We start from the raw sequence: 22,546 nt of genomic DNA, 5'->3' as shown, positions 1-22,546 counted from the left end.
CTTTTCAAATCATAGGGAATAGAACAATAGTGCAGGCCATACTTTTTTATCAGCTCTTAATATTCTAACTTGGACCAGAGCTTTGCACCTCTGCACTAGTTTAACTCTGCAATGTGTCATTGTTGGTCAGAGGGGACCTGACTGCTGTCAAGCAGCATCCTTTAAGTGTTTGGGTAAATAGGAGCATGACCATTGTGTAATAACCCATTCTTGAAGCTGTAGCCTATATTTTGAGGACCACAATTAAAATAATCATTTGGCCTTTATGCTCATTCTCCTTTTAAAAACAGGCCTATGTAATTTATCCAAATGAAGCATCTTCTTTTTCATTAACATAGATTCATTAATAAAAAACTACCTTTCTGAGTGCAGATTGGGGTTCTAACAGTCTTCGGTCGCCCTCTGCAGGAGTAAACCATAAAGCACAAAAACGAATACCTGGGCTGGCCCATCAATGATTTGATGAGAGAGATGATTAATACAGAAAAAAACAGTGAATTGATAGCCTAATGTGGTCCATTATCAACCAGAAATTAGTTGATATAATAAAGTATCTCATGGAATGTCTATGCCTATAGGAATACACTTCTGTGTGAGATAAATCATTTTAGAATGACATTTAAAGCTATAATATCATGTTTTACATATGCTACTATCAAAGAGTCGGTCCAAAAACATGAACAATAAAACAATATTTCATGGTGCAGGCCATGTGATTTTCACTTAAACGTCATTTCTATAAATCATATATATCGGTAATCAAGCGTTAAGTTGAAATTCAAATAAAGTTGCATGTATGGGTGTAGCAAAATTCCAAATGCGTTATTTATATTTCTTTATAAACCAATGATGTATAATAAACCCGTCAAATAAAAGGTGCACGCGTGCGTTTCAGTCCTTCGTGCGCACCTGCTTGAGCCGCACGCACGCAGTCCACAGACTAAGGAGGAGAGGAAGGAGTGACGATTCTCGCTAGAAGAGCAAGGGGCAACATGACAAGAAGATCTTTGGCGACACTCCTGAGACGGGTCAACAAACAAATGACCGTAGACTTCGTGTAAACATTCGACCTGAAAAACGTTTGGCAGTATTCTCAAGAAGCAGTCCAGGTGGTGTTTTGAAGATTGTTTCCTTTTGGACCAGCTTATTTTCTCTGGAACTATTACTTGGGATCTCGCGCAGAAAGAAGTTGATTGATTTAAATCCAAGAAGAAAGGTAAAAACCGCCGACAGAACTTCTTATTCTAAATATAACTACGAACAAAGAGTTTATAAACTAAATTATTGTACAAACGTTGAAACAAAACAGTAGTCCATTTGTATTTTAGTGAGCGAATGTTTCCTGGAGTCCGGTACAACAACAACGTGAATTCGTCTAATTTTATTCACATTTGCATCGATATAACCAAGGTTTTCAGTAGGACATATTTTGATATGACTACACTATATTTAGGCTAAATTAGCCTACATACAATTATACTGAAGCCTAATTACTACCTTGCATGCAATATGTTACGACTTGCTCACCTCTCAATTTAGTGTTAAATAAAATGGCAATGTCTTGACTATTTGGAACAAACCTAACAGTACAGGTGGCTTACACTAAGTGAAATATATCTCCAAACCTATACTTAGTTTTGGAAGTCTCTCTTTCCACTGGATTATTCTTCAAAAGTAAGGCAACAGTAAACCTCTCGTCCCCTACGAATGATGCAGCGCCCCTCTCCGGTCTTGGGCCAATTAGTGTAATTTTGTAAATGCCTGATCTCTATGGCAAGACACATTCACCCAAGTTTCGTCAAAATCTTGCCAGTGCTGTCAGAGATATCACGTACAGACCGAGACAGATCCACAGTCCCCTCCCCGATTTCATAGTGGAGGACAATAAACCCTAGGAGCAGGAGACAGAACGTACAGGAAGTTATGAGGATGGCCACCTGTTTTAGCTTTAGCAGGTATTTCATTATTCTAAAGAGAAGGCTAGACTGCTTTAGTTTTACAGCAATAACTCGACTCAGCTCTTAGACTCATACCCCATTCATACAGAGGGCTTTAATTGCAAAGTACCTTCCTTTTGCAGGTTCATCATTGTGGGGGGCAAAAATAAGGGATTCTAACAATGTGCATGTATAGTCAGTCAGACTTTACCTTAGTAGTGTAGGCCTATAGGCAACAACCAGGCAGCAACTGTAGTAGAAGCCCTTTCCTCAATGTGCTTGTGTCTGACTGTCCCCATTTCCATCCTAAAGAGATTAGCTAATGAATGCTTGGAGTCATAGGGAGGTAAGGAGAATTCAAGACCCTTTGGCCCTCTCTTCCCCCAGGGGTCCCAATAGAGTAGAATCTGTAGATAGTCACGCTCAATGTTCAGCTAAGAATGTGTATCCCCCTGAGAGTGAGAGATAAGGAGGAATACATCAACCCTTAAACTCTTTAGCTGTTTTGTGAAGGGCCCATGTCTTTGTGTGTTACGGTGCATCCCCTAAAGCACTGGTTACCTGAGACTAAACCATCCTCTTTGTGCTGCCTGGCAGCTTTCACGCTTGAAGTGTGCTCCTCACCAAAACCGAGCTGTCGGAGTGAAAGAGGTCGGAGAATGAAGTTGTCGAGAAAGGAGACCAAGATTATGCAAGTGAAGAATAGCTTTTAAAGGTACTTACTTGGAACTTCTCATACAGGTCCATCTGTGAGAGGTGGAGAAAAGGTGGAGTTATGGAAGATGATGAGGATTAAGGATCAAATAAAGACAATGGGCAAGAGAAGAGGAGAATAAGAATGATGTTGTGTGGTAGCATTTTGTCACTTTGGATGTAAAAATGGCTCATGTATTTTCCTACCTTCAACCATCTTTGTTTTATTTCCAGAAAAACACAGGGATGAAAATAGGCCGGAGCCTTTATTGGCACTCCCAATATAAATTAGGGCAGCACCATAAATGTTGAAATATTAACGTTAGCAACCCCCTAGGCTTAAGAATATCAATGTTGTTCAAGTACACCGTTCACTCTCTCAAGTCAATGTATAATTCGACCCCTGCTTCAAAATTTTCCCACATTCTATCTGCATTAGAACATAAACTGTAGCCTGTCTAATCGCACATCTTTTTTGTGCTGTCTTGTCGACTCCTATGGTCATTGTCATGCTATACAGCACAAACAGATCTGGGACCAGGCTACATGAAGTTACCACTGTACCAAATGCCCCCCAGGCACTCTCAAAAGAAGCACTGGTGACTTAATTCACCTCACCTCCATGAATAGGAAGAAAGAGCAGGAGACTAAAGAGAGTGAGGGGGAGGGAGGGAAGTGGGGGTTTATGGTGGAGAATGAGTGAGTGACATGAGATGGGGGATGGAGTGAGGATGTAGGGGGACAGAGGGAGGACAAAGACTGGAAGGACAGATGGTGGGAAGGTAAGAGGTGCAGTTATGTCTTCTTGCCCACTTTTTTAATTCTACCCATTTTAGTCTTTCTATTTGTGTCTACAGTCTAAGTCTATAGGGGATGAAAACTGCAGCATGTGTTGAAAAGTGTAGTCGGCAGCATTGACCACTGCAACGTGTGGATGTCGGGATGCAGCTATGGCAATTAAAGTAGTCGGATGCAACCATGTCAGTGAGATTATGCCTTTATTTTATAGAGCTGCAGTGTGAGGGTCTGCAGCAAGGCTAGTAGTAGTAGGTGGCTAGTGCGTAAGAGGATAAAGTACAGTAGATTTCTAAAGTACTCAAGCCAAGAAATATTGTGGTAACAGTGGGAACTTTTCAGGTATTTGCATCATAGAATTTAACTCAATGGGCAACAAATTGGAGACAGTGGTGCTTGTTTGAATGAATCCTCAAGAAACCAAAAGCTAATTTGTTAATACGGGAAGTAATATGTAAAATGATAATTACATATTACTTCCCGAATATGTAATTATCATTTTACCATGTAAAATTCTACAGTACTTTATCCTCTTACGCACTAGCCACCTACTACTACTTCGGACCCTCACACTGCAGCTCTATAAAATAAAGGCATAAATAGGTAAATAGTGGATCAACGATGAATAAGTAAAATGAAGTATTTACACAATATATTGAATAGATATCATTTTATTGAATAGAGGGACTTTAGAACAGATCTTTCAAACTTGAGTTTTACCAACTATTTACTTGTGTTTTGATGCTTTGGTTGCCCATAGAGACTGTTCAAACTTGTTTACCGAACACTGTTCGGTGCTTTGTGTCCTGTTACTGTGTCATGCACCTGCAGTTTGAATGGACATACAGTATAACTGTACACACCTTTCTTTCTTTCTTTTTCTTTGTTTCTCTCTCACTCATATGGGAATACACTTTCAGATAAATATTGACATACTGCTAGACATGTCCAGTATGCTTGCAGACTTTTCAGTCTGTCACACAAATGTGCGCGGGCACACACACACACGTTCATTGACTCAGCGTTGAACACTGACGTATTTGCTGACCCATCACACTCCCCATTGTTTTCCATGTTTGCTCTATGGGCCTGAACAAGGATAGGGCAGGAGAGAGCAGGAATATGACAATTGGATACGATGGAGGGAATTGTTAGAGAAAGACCTAAGACGGGGGAGATATAGAACCTACTCAGAATAGAAAGAAAAGAGAGGGTGAAGAAGGCCTACTAGTACAAAGAAACCCGTAAGTTATTTTTGCTTGTTTAAGGCCTACTGGTAGTTGGAAGAGGAAATGTTTAACTGCAAACAGTTAATCCCTTTTTGTATACAGGTTTATACTTGTGACTCATTTGGAGTACTGTCTGTGTACTTGGTGAAAACAAGCCATTTCAAACAGCTGTCTTGCATTGATGATGGTCTTCTATTAAGAAGCTCAGCTGAAATTGGCTTTGGGGAAGCTCCATTGTGTTGTATAGATCTCAGTGTTGGATCTGAAGTGTGTCTCTAACTATGTCCTTTCTCATGCATCTGAGCATAACCCAGCTTTTTATATGCTATCCGTGCTGACACAACTATCATATACTGTATATATACTGATCATCATGACATGCAGTTATAGGACTCTCCAACCCCAAGGCAAACCAAAATGTCCTGCAACAAGCTGCCTGCCAATTAATGGCCAAAACACAGTATTCCCCAACCTGATATTCATTACGGCTTGAATTGAAGAATAGAGGGAGGAATAAGGAGAGAGGAAGAGAAAGGAATGAGGTGGGAGAGGAAAGAAAAACACCTGTGGGAGTGAGCAGAGGTTGACAAAAAAAGTATAACCTGTATTTGATGACAACTATGCCAGTAAATCTAATGTTGATATTGCGTTTTGTAAGGGTTGCGAAAGTGTTGAAAAGAGTGACGTGAATAGTGATCGTGCTCTTGTGTTGTAATGGAGTTACAAATGTTATTCAAGCGTTGTGAGGGTGTTATGTTATGACAGTATAATGGATAATGTTATAGAAATGTTGTGACTGTATCAATGTTGTGGAATCTACTTAACTTGCTATTGATTTTTTGTGTTATCATATCTTTTTGATTTGTTGAATACTAGGCTTTCAAACTGTTTTTAAGTATGTTTGTTTAGGGTTATGGTAGCCTTTGTGTTCTAAAAATAATGGGTTAGGGGAAGTTCTGTTTGTTTTCATAGCCATGATGAGAGTGTTGTGAATGGGTTGTACAAATGTTGAGTGTTGTCAGGTTGTGAAAGTGTTGTTCTGTGTGCTATTGGGTGTGGTGGCATCCAAATCTAATCTAACTTATCTCAGAAGTGTTTACCCACTGTGTGATTGCATGGTATAACCCTGTGCTTACATTGAGGTTCTGCTGATATGACACGTGGATACACTCAAAGCTGTCATCACACACACGCACACACATTTGCATACACACATACAGTGCATTCGGAAAGTATTCAGACCCTTGACTTTTTCTACATTTTGTTACGTTACAGCCTTATTCTAAAATTGATTAAATCTTTTTTTCCGTCATCAATCTACACACAATACCCGATAATGACAAAGCAAAAACTGGCTTTTAGAAATGAGAATTGTCCCGAAGCCACTCCTGTGTTGTCTTGGCTGTGTGGTTAGGGTCGTTGTCCTGATGGAAGGTGAACCTTCTCCCCAGTCTGAGGTCCTGAGCGCTCTGGAGCAGGATTTCATCAAGGATCTCTCTGTACTTTGCTCCGTTCATCTTTCCCTCGATCCTGACTAGTCTCCCAGTCCCTGCCGCTGAAAAACATCCCCACAGCATGATGATGCCACCACCATACTTCACCGTAGGGATGGTGCCAGGTTTCCTCCAGACTTGACGCTTGGCATTCAGGCCAAAGAGTTAAATATTGGTTTCATCTGATCAGATAATTTTGTTTCTCATGGTCTGAGAGTCCTTTTGGTGCCTTTTGGCCAACTCCAAGTGGGCTGTCATGTGCCTTTTACTGAGGAGTGGCTTCCGTCTGGCCACTCTACCATAAAGGCCTGATTGGTGGAGTGCTGCAGAGATGGTTGTCCTTCTGGGAGGTTCTCTCATCTCCACAGAGGAACTTTGGAGCTCTGTCAGCGTGACCATCGGGTTCTTGGTCACCTCCCTGACCAAGGCCCTTCTCCCCCGATTGCTCAGTTAGGCCAGGCGGCCAGCTCTAGGAAGAGTCTTGGTGGTTCCAAACTTCCATTTAAGAATGATGGAGGCCACTGTGTTCTTGGGGACCTTCAATGCTGGATAAATCTTTTTGGTAACCTTCCCTAGATCTATCTATGCCTTGACACAATCCTGTCTCGGAGCTCTACGGACAATTCCTTTGACCTCATGGCTTGGTTTTTGCGCTGACATGCACTGTCAACTGTGGGACCTTATATAGACAGGTGTGTGCCTTTCCAAGTCATGTCCAATCAATTGAATTTACCACTGGTGGACTTGAATTTACCACTGGTAGAAACATCTCAAGGATGATCAATGGAAACAGGATGCACCCGAGCTCAATTTCCAGTCTCATAGCAAAGGATCTGAATACTTATGTAAATATGGTATTTCTGTTTTTATTTTTAATACATTTGCAAAAATGTCTAAACCTGTTTTCGCTTTGTCATTATGGGGTATGTGTGTAGATTGATTAAATATTTTTTTTACTCAATTTTAGAATAAGGCTGTAACGTAACAATGTCGAAAAAGGGAAGGAGGTTGAATACTTTCCGAATGCACTGTACATATATACACTGCTCAAAAAAATAAAGGGAACACTTAAACAACACAATGTAACTCCAAGTCAATCACACTTCTGCGAAATCAAACTGTCCACTTAGGAAGCAACAATGATTTACAATAAATTTCACATGCTGTTGTGCAAATGGAATAGACAACAGGTGGAAATTATAGGCAATTAGCAAGACACCCCCAATAAAGGACTGGTTTTGCAGGTGGTGACCACAGACCACTTCTCAGCTCCTATGCTTCCTGGCTGATGTTTTGGTCACTTTTGAATGCTGGCGGTGCTTTCACTCTAGTGGTAGCATGAGACGGAGTCTACAACCCACACAAGTGGCTCAGGTAGTGCAGCTCATCCAGGATGGCACATCAATGCGAGCTGTGGCAAGAAGGTTTGCTCTGTCTGTCAGCGTAGTGTCCAGAGCTTGGAGGCGCTACCAGGAGATAGGCCAGTACATCAGGAGACGTGGAGGAGGCCGTAGGAGGGCAACAACCCAGCAGCAGGACTGCTACCTCAGCCTTTGTGCAAGGAGGAGCAGGAGGAGCACTGCCAGAGCCCTGCAAAATGACCTCCAGCAGGCCACAAATGTGCATGTGTCTGCTCAAATGGTCAGAAACAGACTCCATGAGGGTGGTATGAGGGCCCGACGTCCACAGGTGGGGGTTGTGCTTACAGCCCAACACCGTGCAGGACGTTTGGCATTTGCCAGAGAACACCAAGATTGGCAAATTCGCCACTGGCGCCCTGTGCTCTTCACAGATGAAAGCAGGTTCATACTGAGCACATGTGACAGACGTGACAGAGTCTGGAGACGCCGTGGAGAACATTCTGCTGCCTGCAACATCCTCCAGCATGACCGGTTTGGCGGTGGGTCAGTCATGGTGTGGGGTGGCATTTCTTTGGGGGGCCGCACAGCCCTCCATGTGCTCGCCAGAGGTAGCCTGACTGCCATTAGGTAACGAGATGAGATCCTCAGACCCCTTGTGAGACCATATGCTGGTGCGGTTGGCCCTGGGTTCCTCCTAATGCAAGACAATGCTAGACCTCATGTGGCTGGAGTGTGTCAGCAGTTCCTGCAAGAGGAAGGCATTGATGCTATGGACTGGCCCGCTCGTTCCCCAGACCTGAATCCAATTGAGCACATCTGGGACATCATGTCTCGCTCCATCCACCAACGCCACGTTGCACCACAGACTGTCAGGAGTTGGCGGATGCTTTAGTCCAGGTCTGAGAGGAGATCCCTCAGGAGACCATCCGCCACCTCATCAGGAGCATGCCCAGGCATTGTAAGGAGGTCATACAGGCACGTGGAGGCCACACACACTACTGAGCCTCATTTTGACTTGTTTTAAGGACATTACATCAAAGTTGGATCAGCCTGTAGTGTGGTTTTCCACTTTAATTTTGAGGGTGACTCCAAATCCAGACCTCCATGGGTTGATAAATTTGATTTCCATTGATAATTTTTGTGTGATTTTGTTGTCAGCACATTCAACTATGTAAAGAAAATAGTATTTAATAAGATTATTTCATTCATTCAGATCTAGGATGTGTTATTTTAGTGTTCCCTTTATTTTTTGGAGCAGTGTACATACACACACACACACAGACACCGCCTTTTAAAGGATGTATACACACCGGCTGAATTCATAAACACCAATATAATTACACTGTGCAGTACACAAACAAACTCCCTCTCAAAGACATGAGTAAACATTGATGTAGTTAACCTGTATTGCAGTATAGGGAAACATTTGCTTAAAGAGGACGTAACTGGACCGTGTGGGGCATATTTCACTACATAAGTTATTGTTAGATAATAGCTAAGTAACTTGGAGCTTGGCATCACCCTGTGAGAGAGTTCTGTCACATGTACAGTTGCTATAGCACATTTTGAATAAGTAACTTTTTAATGCCTCCAACTGTAGTTGTAGATGCTTTACCTCCGGTGTGTGTGTGTATGTCAGGTTTTCCATTAGCCGGTAATAGCTGGCTTTTGGCCTGTAATTTAAAAAAAAAAAAAAACTGGTTTAAAAAAAATACTTAATTGTTTGAAACCTGAACATTTTAATACATATTATGAGGCATGTCTTACCTTGCTTCAAAGTAGCCTATTAGATCTCTTTCTAAATTTCAAACTGATATTTTCATATGTCAGACTAAACCGTGCCCTTTTGACAATGCTGTTTTCCAGCTAATTGCATTATGGAATAAACATTCACGCATAGATTACAGCCTTGTGCACATTGCTGTGCTTATAATGTGAAGAAATAATAGTTAACAAAACATTTTAAGCTAAATGTTCTTATCTGTTGCATCAGACATCATTTGAACAGTGAGAGACAGAATAACAACAAAAAAATCCAGAAAAACGCATGTTATAAATTGATTTGCATTTTAATGAGGGAAATAAGTATTTGACCCCTCTGCAAAACATGACTTAGTACTTGGTGGCAAAACCCTTGTTGGCAATCACAGAGGTCAGACGTTTCTTGTAGTTGGCCACCAGGTTTGCACACATCTCAGGAGGGATTTTGTCCCACTCCTCTTTGCAGATCTTCTCCAAGTCATTAAGGTTTTGAGGCTGACGTTTGGCAACGCAAACCTTCAGCTCCTTCCACAGATTTTCTACGGGATTAAGGTCTGGAGACTGGCTAGGACACTCCAGGACCTTAATGTGCTTCTTCTTGAGCCACTCCTTTGTTGCCTTGGCCGTGTGTTTTGGGTCATTGTCATGCTGGAATACCCATCCACGACCCATTTTCAAAGCCCTGGCTGAGGGAAGGAGGTTCTCACCCAAGATTTAACGGTACATGGCCCCGTCCATCGTCCCTTTGATGCGGTGAAGTTGTCCTGTCCCCTTAGCAGAAAAACACCCCCAAAGCATAATGTTTCCACCTCCATGTTTGACGGTGGGGATGGTGTTCTTGGGGTCATAGGCAGCATTCCTCCTCCTCCAAACACGGCGAGTTGAGTTGATGCCAAAGAGCTTGATTCTGGTCTCATGTAACCACAACACTTTCACCCAGTTCTCCTCTGAATCATTCAGATGTTCATTGGCAAACTTCAGACGGGCCTGTATATGTGCTTTCTTGAGCAGGGGGACCTTGCGGGCGCTGCAGGATTTCAGTCCTTCACGGCGTAGTGTGTTACCAATTGTTTTCTTGGTGACTATGGTCCTAGCTGCCTTGAGATCATTGACAAGATACTCCCGTGTAGTTCTGGGCTGATTCCTCACCGTTCTCATGATCATTGCAACTCCACGAGGTGAGATCTTGCATGGAGCCCCAGGCCGAGGGAGATTGACAGTTATTTTATGTTTCTTCCATTTGCGAATAATCGCACCAACTGTTGTCACCTTCTCACCAAGCTGCTTGGCGATGGTCTTGTAGCCCATTCCAGCCTTGTGTAGGTCTACAATCTTGTCCCTGACATCCTTGGAGAGCTCTTTGGTCTTGGCCATGGTGGAGAGTTTGGAATCTGATTGATTGATTGCTTCTGTGGACATGTGTCTTTTATACAGGTAACAAGCTGAGATTAGGAGCACTCCCTTTAAGAGTGTGCTCCTAATCTCAGCTCGTTACCTGTATAAAAGACACCTGGGAGCCAGAAATCTTTCTGATTGAGAGGGGGTCAAATACTTATTTCCCTCATTAAAATGCTAATCAATTTATAACATTTTTGACATGCGTTTTTCTGGATTATTTTGTTGTTATTCTGTCTCTCACTGTTCAAATTAACCTACCCTTAAAATTATAGACTGATAATTTCTTTGTCAGTGGGCAAACATACAAAATCAGCAGGGGATCAAATACTTTTTTCCCTCACTGTAGCTTAGGCCTACTGGTTTTAAGATCCCAAATTCAATCTTCCCACAACTGTCCCAGAGTCTGTTTTGGAATAGGCTATTGCTTTCTCAATAAGCTGACCAATACAATAGGTCAACTTTTCTACTATGGGGGATAGTAGATTGACATAGGCTAGTGATTTTGCTGTTCGTTACTCGTCTTGTTGGCTGAGCAAAAGTCAATGTGGAGAGTTATATCTTCAAAGTCCACATCAGAATTCGGTAAGCAGGACCGCACATCATTGCATCCTTGACTTGCATCTTCTGTTAATATAAATTACCATAATCCAAATGTGATTTCTGGTCAATTAAAATGTTGCCGGTGAAATGTCCGGAATCCCTGGTGTATGTGTGTGTGTGTGTGTGTGTGTGTGTGTGTGTGTGTGTGTGTGTGTGTGTGTGTGTTATTGACCCATTTTCATTTATTGTACTTTACCCACTTGTATAGCATTGTTAACAAGGTAGCCAAACATTCGATTTTTGATGTAAATCAATGATTTACATTTTTCTTGATGATTTTATCTATTGCTGTACTTAATGGATAATTGTTGTGAATAGATCATATTGGGTTAATTGTGTTGAATGCATTTTGAGATCGAACCCTCGTTGGATCTTAAGTAGTATTTTCTTCCAATTCATCGGGTAGAGACAGACAGTGATTGGAAGGAGAAACTACGAGGCATACATCAATAACATGCAAACTTGTCCTACACAGAATTCATAAGTTAGTCATCCACATCCACCCATTTATGCAGGAAATATAAGGTATTCAGCAGCAATGTTCCCTCTAATTGTTTTCGGCACTGAGCGAATTTCAGGTCTGCTGAGCGCAAACTTGAACATTGTGAAAAATCTTTGCAACTTCCGGCGCGCGTTTAGTGTGGACACGGAGGCTGTACCTGCTTTAATTTACTGTTTTAACAGTGGCCAAGTAGGCTACTGTGGCTATTTGATCTTAATGTAGGTCTACCAGGGTGGCCTACCATAAAAACTATGGAGAAAATGCATCACTTAACATGGAAATAGCGGTTCTATCATTCAGCCTACAGTAGCAGCCAATGTGTAGTGTTCAATGTAGGCCTACATTCCATGAGACTTTTGAAAAAATACATGCAGGGCTTGACATTAACCTGTTTATCCACTTGTCCTACAGACAAGGTGGTGACTGAACATTTTGTTGTTGTTTGATGCAAGAAACCACTTTACAAAATAAAATGCGTTATTATTCCCATACCATTATTACAGAGAATCAGACAAATTATGCTACCCTCTGCCTATTGGCTACTTAGTTTATTCAAGCCTGTCTCAAAATACAACACTGCCCCTTTAAGACATAAAAGTCCCGCGTAGCTCAGTTGGTAGAGCATGGCGTTTGCGACGCCAGGGTTGTGGGTTCGTTTCCCACGGGGGACCAGTATAAAAAAAAAATGATGCACTCACTAACTGTAAGTCGCTCTGGATAAGAGCGTCTGCTAAATGACTAAAATGTAAAATAAAAAAAGCTCTTTACCTGACTAGCTTTTCAAAGATGGCTAGATATGTACACATTTGGTGCTCTTGTAGGAAACAATCACTCCCACATTACTGATTAGCTATAACTGGGCTAATAACTCACTAACTAGCAAAGAATATGAACAAATGTGCACAGATGGCTATATGCAGCTCTCGCTTTGATCTCAAAACAAGCACATAATAATGACGACCACTCGTGTGAAACAGTCCAGTTCAAAGTCAATGGCACAAATCCGTATATGGCAATGGTCTATTTTCATATAGGCCTACTGCAGCTCTGATTGGTTATGGCGCACCGGTCTGTGTAGAGTACGGGTCTGAGTCGTGCCTGTCAATGCAATAGAATCCTACTACGATGCGCTCTGCCTACAACAACATCTCTTGCTTAGTTTGTTTTGCATGCGAAGTCTTGCATAGTTCGTTTTATTTCGGTATGTTGCATTGAAAGTGGCTAATATTGCGTTGATTCGATCACAATTCCCACATTAAAGGGAAATGTTGATAGTGTTAACTAACAGGGAAAACTCGTTCAATCTCGTGCTTCTCTGCGCGGGCTGATATTTCTTCTGCACGTTTAAGCTTATTAAGAATAAATGATCCATGCGGGCCGGGAAAATCCATCCAAGCGAGTTTGAAAACCAAATGGCCAATAACAATAACCTATCCTCGTACTGGGCTATCGTAAACGCTTTAAGAGAAGTTAGTTATGAACAGTAGCTTATTTCCCAAATATTCTAGCCTACGAAGGTGTCCAAAAGTTGTGGCTTTCAAAAATGACAAGATTGAAAGTCTATAGCACGTGTCAAACTAATTCCACGGAGGGCAAAGTGTCTGCGGGGTTTTCGCTCCACCCTTGTACTTGATTGATTAATTAAGGTTACTAATTGGTAAGGAACTCCCCTCACCTGGTTGTCTAGGTCTTAATTGAAAGGGAAAAACCAAAAACCTGCAGACACTCGGCCCTCCGTGGAATGAGTTTGACACCCCTGGTCTGTAGCCTAAGCCAAGGCTATTCTCAATCACAGCTTTATGATAGATAGAACAAACAATATTATTTATTTTCTATTTATTTTATGAGGCAAATTAAAGTAATTATTATCCAGTTCTGAAGACGGTAGACTGCCTCTATCCAGCCAATGATGTCACTACGGTAAGACAGCCCGTTCCTCATCAGACAGTCACTGCTCCATCACAGCGCGCCAGACAGACAAAGACACACACACAAACCTGCTCCATGCTGAAGCTCCTCCACCAGAAAGGAATATTAGAAAAGATTTGCCTGCACTTAGCCTCTGCTCAGGCTTTCAACAACATTATCTTTCGTCATGATTCGTCCAGTTGCATTTGATTTCACGCTATAGCCCAACTGTTGTTTTTAGCTGAGTTAAAGCGGCAATATGTAACTTTTTGGGCGACCCGACCAAATTCGCATAGAAATGTGAGTTATAGATCTGTCATTCTCATTGAAAGCAAGTCTAAGAAGTGGTAGATCTGTTCTATGTGCACTGTTTCTATGCTTCCCGTGCTTAAGTTGAATTTTTTGAATCTTTTACTTTCGGTTTTGTACACCAGCTGAAAATATAATATTTTTGCTTATGGAAAATATTTTTCACAGCGGTTTAGATGGTACAATGATTCTTTACACTATACTTGGTTGTTTTGTCACAAACTGAAATTAGCCGAATTATTAGAATTTTCGCAACCAGGAAATGGCGGAGCTATTTCTGCATGGTGCATCTTAAAAATAAATAAATACATCTAAAATGTAATATTTTTTTGGGGGGCGATAGCATCTTTAATCACAATGTTTTATGGATACATAATCACGATAGGACAAAGGTTGACATCGCCCATCCCTATTGAACAGTATGAGCTCTCACTGTGCCCCTTTCTTACTTCAACCCCTCATCCAGATGCCGACCACCCCTTCCCCCTACGCCCACCCACCAGCTTGCCTGCCCTCTTCCTCTACCACACCACCCGCCCCACCCTGTTTCCCATACCCCTCCCCGCCATGCTCCCCAGGCTCTGGGGTGAAGGGGGTTGGCGGGGCCGGGGGGGTTATCCTGCGCTCTCCGGCCACCCGTCACCTCACCCACCTGGACCCCTGGAGGAGACACAGCTGGGAGCCCGGGGCTATCATTACGGTGCAGCAGAAGGGGACGGAACCCAGCGACAACCGCAGGTAGGGGGTGCAATAAACATACAATTCTATACGGGAATCCTTATGTTCACATTTTATCCATTTACAATACAATCTTTCTTGATCTATTATACAGTACCCAGTCCCACCACACAACTACAATATAGCTTTAATAGACATTCTTATCCACACACTCTTAAATCACATGTTCACACCCAAAAATACAATCAAATCTATCAACATCAGTGCATGGTTTATTTGAAAACCGTATTCATGTGGCTCTCAGGCAGTCCCTCCAGAATTTAGCTGGGATTTTTTGTGATATTTGAAGGCAAAAATGCTTGATTTTACTGCAGCAATTCTGACATTTTGCATGGCAATATGCAATGATTTTGTCCAATTTGATGCAAAAATGCTCTGACGAGGGAAAAGATTTGTTGACGTGTGGCACGATTGAGCCAAACTATACAGTAAATGTGCAGTGATTGGTTGAAAATGTTTGCAATCACGGAATCATGATGCTGCCACCACCATGCTTCACCGTAGGGATGGTGCCAGGTTTCGTCCAGACGTGACGCTTGGCATTCAGGCCAAAGAGTTAAATATTGGTTTCATCAGACCAGAGAATCTTGTTTCTCATGGTCTGAGAGTCCTTTAGCGGGCTGTCATGTGCCTTTTACTGAGGAGTGGCTTCCGTCTGGCCACTCTACCATAAAGGCCTGACTGGTGGAGTGCTGCAGAGTGCTGGTTGTCTTTCTGGAAGGTTCTCCCATCTCCACAGAGGAACTCTGGAGCTCTGTCAGAGTGACCATCGGGTTCTTGGTCACCTCCCTGACCAAGGCCTTTCTCCCCCGATTGCTCAGTTTGGCCGGGCGGCCAGCTCTAGGAAGAGTCTTGGTGGTTCCAAACTTCTTCCATTTAAGAATGATGGAGGCCACTGTGTTCTTGGGGACCTTCAATGCTGCAGACATTTTTTTGGTACCCTTCACCAGATCTGTGCCTCGACCCAATCCTGTCTCGGACCTCACGGCTTGGTTTTTGCTCTGACATGCACTGTCAACTCGCTCTTGCATATACACACACCGTCCAGAGAGTAGCCATTGTACTGGCACTGCCATCGCTGGACAACATCTCTCCCCCTCCCCTCCCCTCACACACAGAAAACACCACGACAGGTCCAGTCAGACAGTGTTACAACCACAACACACACACCTCCTTGCCTTGACACGTATCAGGGGTTATGGAAACAACCTCTCATCTGCAACTATAGTGTGTATGTGTGCAGAGACATTCTTTACAGAAGAGGTAGAAGAGGATGGGTCAAAGTTCATTACTTTTACAGACTCCCTTTCTCTCTCTTCTCTCTACTTCTATTCTACTAATGATGTTGCAGGATATGTATTTTATTGGGAAATGTGATGTCTTTTTGAATGTATTTGTGGAGTATATTTATATTTGTAAACTGACGATGATTTTCTTAATTGCTCTTGAGGGGATAAATAAAGTTATATTGAACTGAACTGAATCTCCCCTTAGTGTGAGTCTGGAGAACCTGGACCCCGAGGAGATGGAGAAGGTTCTGGGGGCGGCGCTGGACGTCCGGCGAGGGGGGAGGGATCCTCGGAGGAACCCCATCACCCAGGAGGGCTCCCTGTCCTCCCTCACAGAGGAAGAGGCAGGGTCTGACGCGCAGCACTACTCCGTATTGGAGGTGAGCCTGTCAATCAGGGTTGTGGGATTGGATGAGCAGGCTGTCACTCATTCTGAATGGAGATGCATGTATTGAGAAAACCATAGGGACTTTTAATGCTATGAAAATTGTGGGATGAGCAAAATGTAATGTTAATGTATATTCCAAATAAAGATTTGTACATATACATACAGTATATTATTACCTGGGATGTAGTGTAGCTTAGGTTGGTCAATGCTGAACACTGGTTGAGATGATGAGTAGTAAGTAATGTAAGTGCTAATTTAGCGTGATAGGTGCGTAAACACTATTTACTTAATAAAATGGTGCGTAAATGCTGTTCACCCTCCACTATAACCCGAAGCATAACTTCTTGTTGGGTCACAGGAGCAGTGCAATGCTCATTTTGTGTAATATGTGCATTAAACAGGAACAGTCCAACCAGCTGCAGGGCTGCAGTGCATCGGCCCCAACCCTCAGTGTGGCGCGTCGCAGCAACCTTCAAAGCGCGGCCCCCCGACCACGCTCCAACTGCTACGGTAAGCCTATGCTGCACGCCTGGGTCATGTTCATTATGCACCAAATGAAGAAAACAGACTGAAACAGGGAGGGACTACCTGGAACTGTCCAATAAGAAACACCTATTTTTGTTTCTTGTTGCAAAATGTTTTTAACGTTTTCTGTTGTGTGCCTTAATGAACACAACCCAGGGTCAGACAAGTTCACCGGGTAACAGGGTTGAAGGAGTCACATGGGCTGCCTGCGGTCCTATTCTGTATCCCTTCACCCTAAAGTGTACACTCGTTTCTCCCATATTTCTTACACCTGTCCGTCCATTCCTTTTCAATTCAGTCCATGAATGGGAGTGCTCACTTTGTGGAAAAGGTTAGAGAATTTGACCGCAGCCAAGGAATGTTTGTTGGGAAGAATGTATCCTTAGTGATCTCTAGATTTGAGTAAGTCTATAAACTCCTCACTCTACCCAAAGACTGCTCTGACTGCAGAGGGTCTTTCTGTGGTCTGTACCGTATCTAGACTCTCACAGACGTACTCGCTCTCTCTCACACACACACACACACTTTGTCAGTCTTTGTTTTGCTCTGAGTCGGGCTCAAGTTGGACAGTAAGTCAGTGTTTGTCAGTGTCAGTCAACAGCAACGTGTGTATGTGTGCATGAGTTTGATAGACGGCGTGAAAGTACATGTGTTTGTGTGTAAATGCCTTGTTTTTGTTTACAGTAGTTGAATCATTTTGTAAATTGTATGTGGGTGTATTTAATTATTATAATTGGGTATTGTAATTTGCACTAAGTGCATGCTTGTTTTTGTTTGTTTGTCAGGATTATTACTCAGTGTGTATGTGTCTGTTTTTTCACTGTTTATGTCAACTGTGTGTACTGTTTTTCAGTGTGTGTGTGCATGCTTCAGTCTTTATTTCTCATTGTTTGTCTCCGTCTTTTGTCTCTCATTATGTGATTCTTAAGGGTTTGTTTGTCCGTGTGTGTGTTTCTCAGGGTTTTTTGCATGCCCCTGCCCCTATTAGTATGTGTGTGTGTGTGTATGCCTCCATCTGTGTGTGTGCACATGTATGCACCCAGTGTTTGTGTGTGTGTGTGCAGCAGTGCGGAAGCGCTCTTCCTGTGTTTGTTCTGTCTTTAGCCCCAGTTCCAGTTTCACAGCAGAGCCTCCATTTCTACTTCTAACTCTCCCATCTCTCCTTTCTCGCTCTCTACTAGTCTCCTTCCACTTCAATTCCTCCATTTTAACACACTGCTCAGACGACCAACTCGGATTTACTAGAATTTATTCTATCATTCTCTTCCTATCCCTCTCTTCTAACCTGTGTTATCAAACTCAGTAGCCTATAGGCTATCTGTGCCTCTTTCACTCTCATAACAACTTACTCTTTGTGCTTGGCAAGTTTATTATTGGTTAAAGATAGCACTGCAGCCCTTGAATGAGCATCAGGTGATTGGGACATTTCCCTACTTTGTGTGTTTTAAAAAATGTTTTGTTTTTACTTTGTGTATTTTAGATTTTGATTTCTGCCTTGTTCTAGGCATAGCTGTTATTGAGAAGCTCAGCCAGAGTCGTAAGCTTTGGAGAGTGTTTAGGAAGGTCTCCGTGTGTTGAGTGTCTTCTGATCTGTGTGTTCCAGAGACTTTACCCTACCGTCAACTTGGAGGATCCACGCAGAGGTGAGTTGCCTTTCTCCCGTTTTCCCTTTCATGCAAAGGATGTGGCCATTTTTAAAAATCTATTTCCATTAGCAAACCGCCGTCTCCATTCTGGACCTGTTTGTCTCGCACACTGCAGTCTCCATTCTGGCTCTGTTTCCTGTTCTCACGGAAGCCACGGTGCCTTTTATAGTTGCGTGTCCGATGTTATTAAATGACCATTTACAGTCAATGCTAAAAGCGGTCTGCAGTGATAATATGCAATCTGGCACTCCTCTCTTTCTCCACCTCTCCACTTTTCTCCCTACCTCTTCTCTTTATCATTCCCTTTTCCTGTCCTGCTCCTTCCTCTAATCCTGTCTCTAAATCTTTCCTGTCTTCTGTCCCTCTCTCCTCTCTGTAATTCTTCCCTTTGCCGTCCTCCGTCCTCTCATCCTGTCACAAACTTTCATGTCTTCTCTCTCTTTTCTTTGTCTAACTTTCCTGTCCATTTCCCTCTGTTCTCTTTAATGTTCTCCTGCTCTCCTCTCCCTCAGTGTGGATAGTGACCTGGGTCTGCTGCTCTGGGGGAGAGAGGGAAGCTGGACAGAGGTCGAGAGAGACGAGACCCAGGAGAAGAGGACAGGCAGCCCTTTAGAGCGCACCTTCAGTTTCCTACGCAAGATGGCCGGCAACCGCAAGGTAGGAGAGGCCTACTTTCTGCAGTAGAGTCAATCGTATTTTATTGACATTGATTCATATGAAGGGGAGACCAATAGAGGAGAAACAGTGTAGAGGATCGGGATTCCATCCCTCGCAGACATGGGATCACATATGTGCCATTGGTGGCGGCTTTAACCGTCCGACCAACCCACAGCACACAATATCTAAAACCCATTATACAGTACCAGTCAAAAGTTTGGACACCTACTCATTCCAGGGTTTTTCTTTATTTTTACTACTTTCTACATTGTATAATGACAGTGAAGACATCAAAACTATGAAATAACACACATGGAATCATGTCGTAACCAAAAAAGTGTTAAACAAATCAAAATATATTTTATATTTGAGATTCTTCAAAGTAGCCACCCTTTGCCTTGATGACAGCTTTGCACAATCTTGGCATTCTCTCAACCAGCTTCATGAGGTAGTCACCTGGAATGCATTTCAATTAACAGGTGTGCCTTCTTAAAAGTTAATTTGTGGAATTTCTGTCCTTCTTAATGCGTTTGAGCCAGTCAGTTGTGTTGTGACAAGGTAGGGGTGGTATACAGAAGATAGCCCTATTTGGTAAAAGACCAAGTCCATATTATGGCAAGAACAGCTCAAATAAGCAAAGAGAAAAGACAGTCCATCATTACCTTAAGACATGAAGGTCAGTCAATCCGGAACATTTCAAGAACTTTGAAAGTTTCTTGAAGTGCAGTCACAAAAACCATCAAGCAATATGATGAAACTGGCTCTCATGAGGACCGCCACAGGAATGGAAGACCCAGAGTTACCTCTACTGCAGAGGTTAAGTTCATTAGAGTTAACTGCACCTCAGAAATTGCAGCCAAAATATATGCTTCGCAGAATTCAAGTAACAGACACATCTCAACATCAACTGTTCAGAGGAGACTGCGTGAATCAGGCCTTCATGGTTGAATTGCTGCAAAGGAACCACTACTAAAGGACACCAATAATAAGAAGAGACTTGCTTGGGCCTAGAAACACGAGCAATGGACACTAGACCAGTGGAAATCTGTCCTTTGGTCTTGAGTCCAAATTTGAGATTTTTGGTTCCAACTGCCGTGTCTTTGTGAGAACGGATGATCCGTTCATGTGTGGCTCCCACCGTGAAGGATGGAGGAGGAGGTGTGATGGTGTGGGGCTGCTTTGCTGGTGACACTGTCTGTGATTTATTTAGAATTCAAGGCACACTTAACCAGCATGGCTACCACAGCATTCTGCAGCGATACGCCATCCCATCTGGTTTGCGCTTAGTGGGACTATCAGTTATTTTTCAAAAGGACAATGACCCAAAACACACCTCCAGGCTGTGTAAGGGCTTTTTGACCAAGGAGAGTGATGGAGTGCTGCATCAGATGACCTGGCCTCCACAATCACCCGACCTCAACCCATTTGAGATGGTTTGGGATGAGTTGGACCGCAGAGTGAAGGAAAAGCAGCCAACATGAGCTCAGCATATGTGGGAACTCCTTCAAGACTGTTGGAAAAACATTCCTCATGAAGCTGATTGAGAGAATGCCAAGAGTGTGCAAAGCTGTCATCAAGGCAAAGGGTGGCTATTTGAAGAATATAAAATATATATTTTGATTTGTTTAACACTGTTTTTGGTTGCTACATGATTCCATATGTGTTATGTCATAGTTTTGATGTCTTCACTATTATTCTACAATGTAGAAAATAGTAAAAATAAAGAAAAACCCTTCAATGTGTAGGTGTGTCCAGATTTTTGACTGGTACTGTACATCTAAAGTCTCTTCCTAATAGGGTAATATCGTTATGACAACGACACTATGTGGTAGTGCTGATCATATTGAATGGTGGGCCCGTAGACTTGCTACCAAAGTAATGGTAGAGGAGACAGTGAGTCAGAAAGAATTGACCTTTGAACAAGGTGTGTTGACTCATGGCTTAAATGGAAAGGAAAGCAATAAACATACCACATGTCATTTAAATATGTTTACATATATTTTAGTTTGGTGTCATTTGTTAATGACAACGGAATAATTTTGTCCCATAAGTAGTCATTAGTTGTGATAACTGAATAATTTTGTATAGTGTAATCAACCTATTGGCTTAGAGACCTAGGCGGTTGTGTACTTATGGCACAAAAGAGTGGATCCTCGCTGGACAGAGTGGATACTTCTTGATTATTGGCTTTTTTTGGTTACAGTGGACTTTGTCCATGGTCTTTATAACTATGTAGTATACTGTGAAAGGGACTGATCATTCACTTGCAGTGACTGACCGCTTACATTGAGTAATAACAATACCAGCAAAACATCACAATGGAAACAATGTTTTTTACGGATTGGCACTCAAATAATTTCAATGGTCTTGTTTGTTACATAATTCAATACGTATGTTGATACGTTCTTGTGTTTCATAGCCCTGAAATTCCCTGAGATATTACTTGTACTTGACTATGGACTGTACTATTGGGAGTATGTATGTACCAGTTATGTCCAGCAGAGGGCAGAGTAAATCTATTTCCTTGTGAGCTCAGCAGAGCTTTGCAGTCAGCTTTTCTCTCCCTCCCTCACTGTCAACCCTCCTGCTACTAGAACACAACAAGTAGCTGCACATTGTCCAAATCTGGTAGAGGACAGCTAGGTGTCCGTCACACAGTCAGCCATAGCCGTCGAGGTCATGATATCATACTTTTTTGTCACTAGTGCATTAAGCAGCCCGACAATGCTGAGTCAACCATCAGAGCTTGTACAATCCATAAACTGAAAAGACAATGACATTTAACACTAACAGTCTGACTAATTTAGCGTGACTCAAACTTGCTCTTCCCTGTATCAGACAGTGAGTTCACTTGGACTTTAAACATCCTGTGCACACTCATACATAGGCACACACTAATAATCTCTCACACACAAACACGTCCAACTCACTTACACCCACACACACACACTGTCATGGAAGAGTGTTCCAGGGAATTTATGACAATGTTCCAGCATAATCTGACTAGATGCCATGAGAACATACCATTGGCAACACACTGTAACACATGTCCCATGGGAGTCTGGGTAAAAAATGTAACTATGCCTCGACCCCGGAGAATGTTGTATACACTTTATCTACTTTTTAAACAAAGTAGCCTACGAATACTATCCACGTCAGGGGGTATAGATAAATAAGAGTATTATATGGAGCCTAGCCAATGGTGAGCCAATGGACAGTTGTGATTTATATTTTACAGGCTGGTTTCTGTCTGACATGCCTAGTTATCATAACAGTCTGCTTACCCAGTCTGCATGGTTACAGGCTACAGCAGGCGA

General features: G+C 42.5%; 1 protein-coding gene across 1 annotated transcript in view; it reads left to right on the top strand.

Annotated features, from left to right (window-relative positions):
- The first annotated feature begins 1,002 nt into the window (after positions 1-1,002).
- LOC311132702 (rho guanine nucleotide exchange factor 2-like) overlaps positions 1,003-22,546 on the top strand; it is an 83,647-nt gene continuing 62,103 nt past the window's right edge. Inside the window, exons 1-6 of the mRNA XM_084165974.1 lie at positions 1,003-1,216; positions 14,453-14,724; positions 16,219-16,393; positions 16,803-16,911; positions 18,530-18,569; positions 19,085-19,229. Of these exons, the coding sequence (XP_084022100.1) occupies positions 14,453-14,724; positions 16,219-16,393; positions 16,803-16,911; positions 18,530-18,569; positions 19,085-19,229 (741 nt within the window). The 5' untranslated portion in view covers positions 1,003-1,216. The remainder of the gene's footprint in view (positions 1,217-14,452; positions 14,725-16,218; positions 16,394-16,802; positions 16,912-18,529; positions 18,570-19,084; positions 19,230-22,546) is intronic.

The sequence above is a fragment of the Coregonus lavaretus genome (assembly GCF_964263955.1).
Source record: "Coregonus lavaretus genome assembly, chromosome: 7".
In the NCBI taxonomy this organism is placed as follows: Eukaryota; Metazoa; Chordata; class Actinopteri; order Salmoniformes; family Salmonidae; genus Coregonus; species Coregonus lavaretus.
This window is presented reverse-complemented; position numbering and strand designations above follow the sequence as displayed.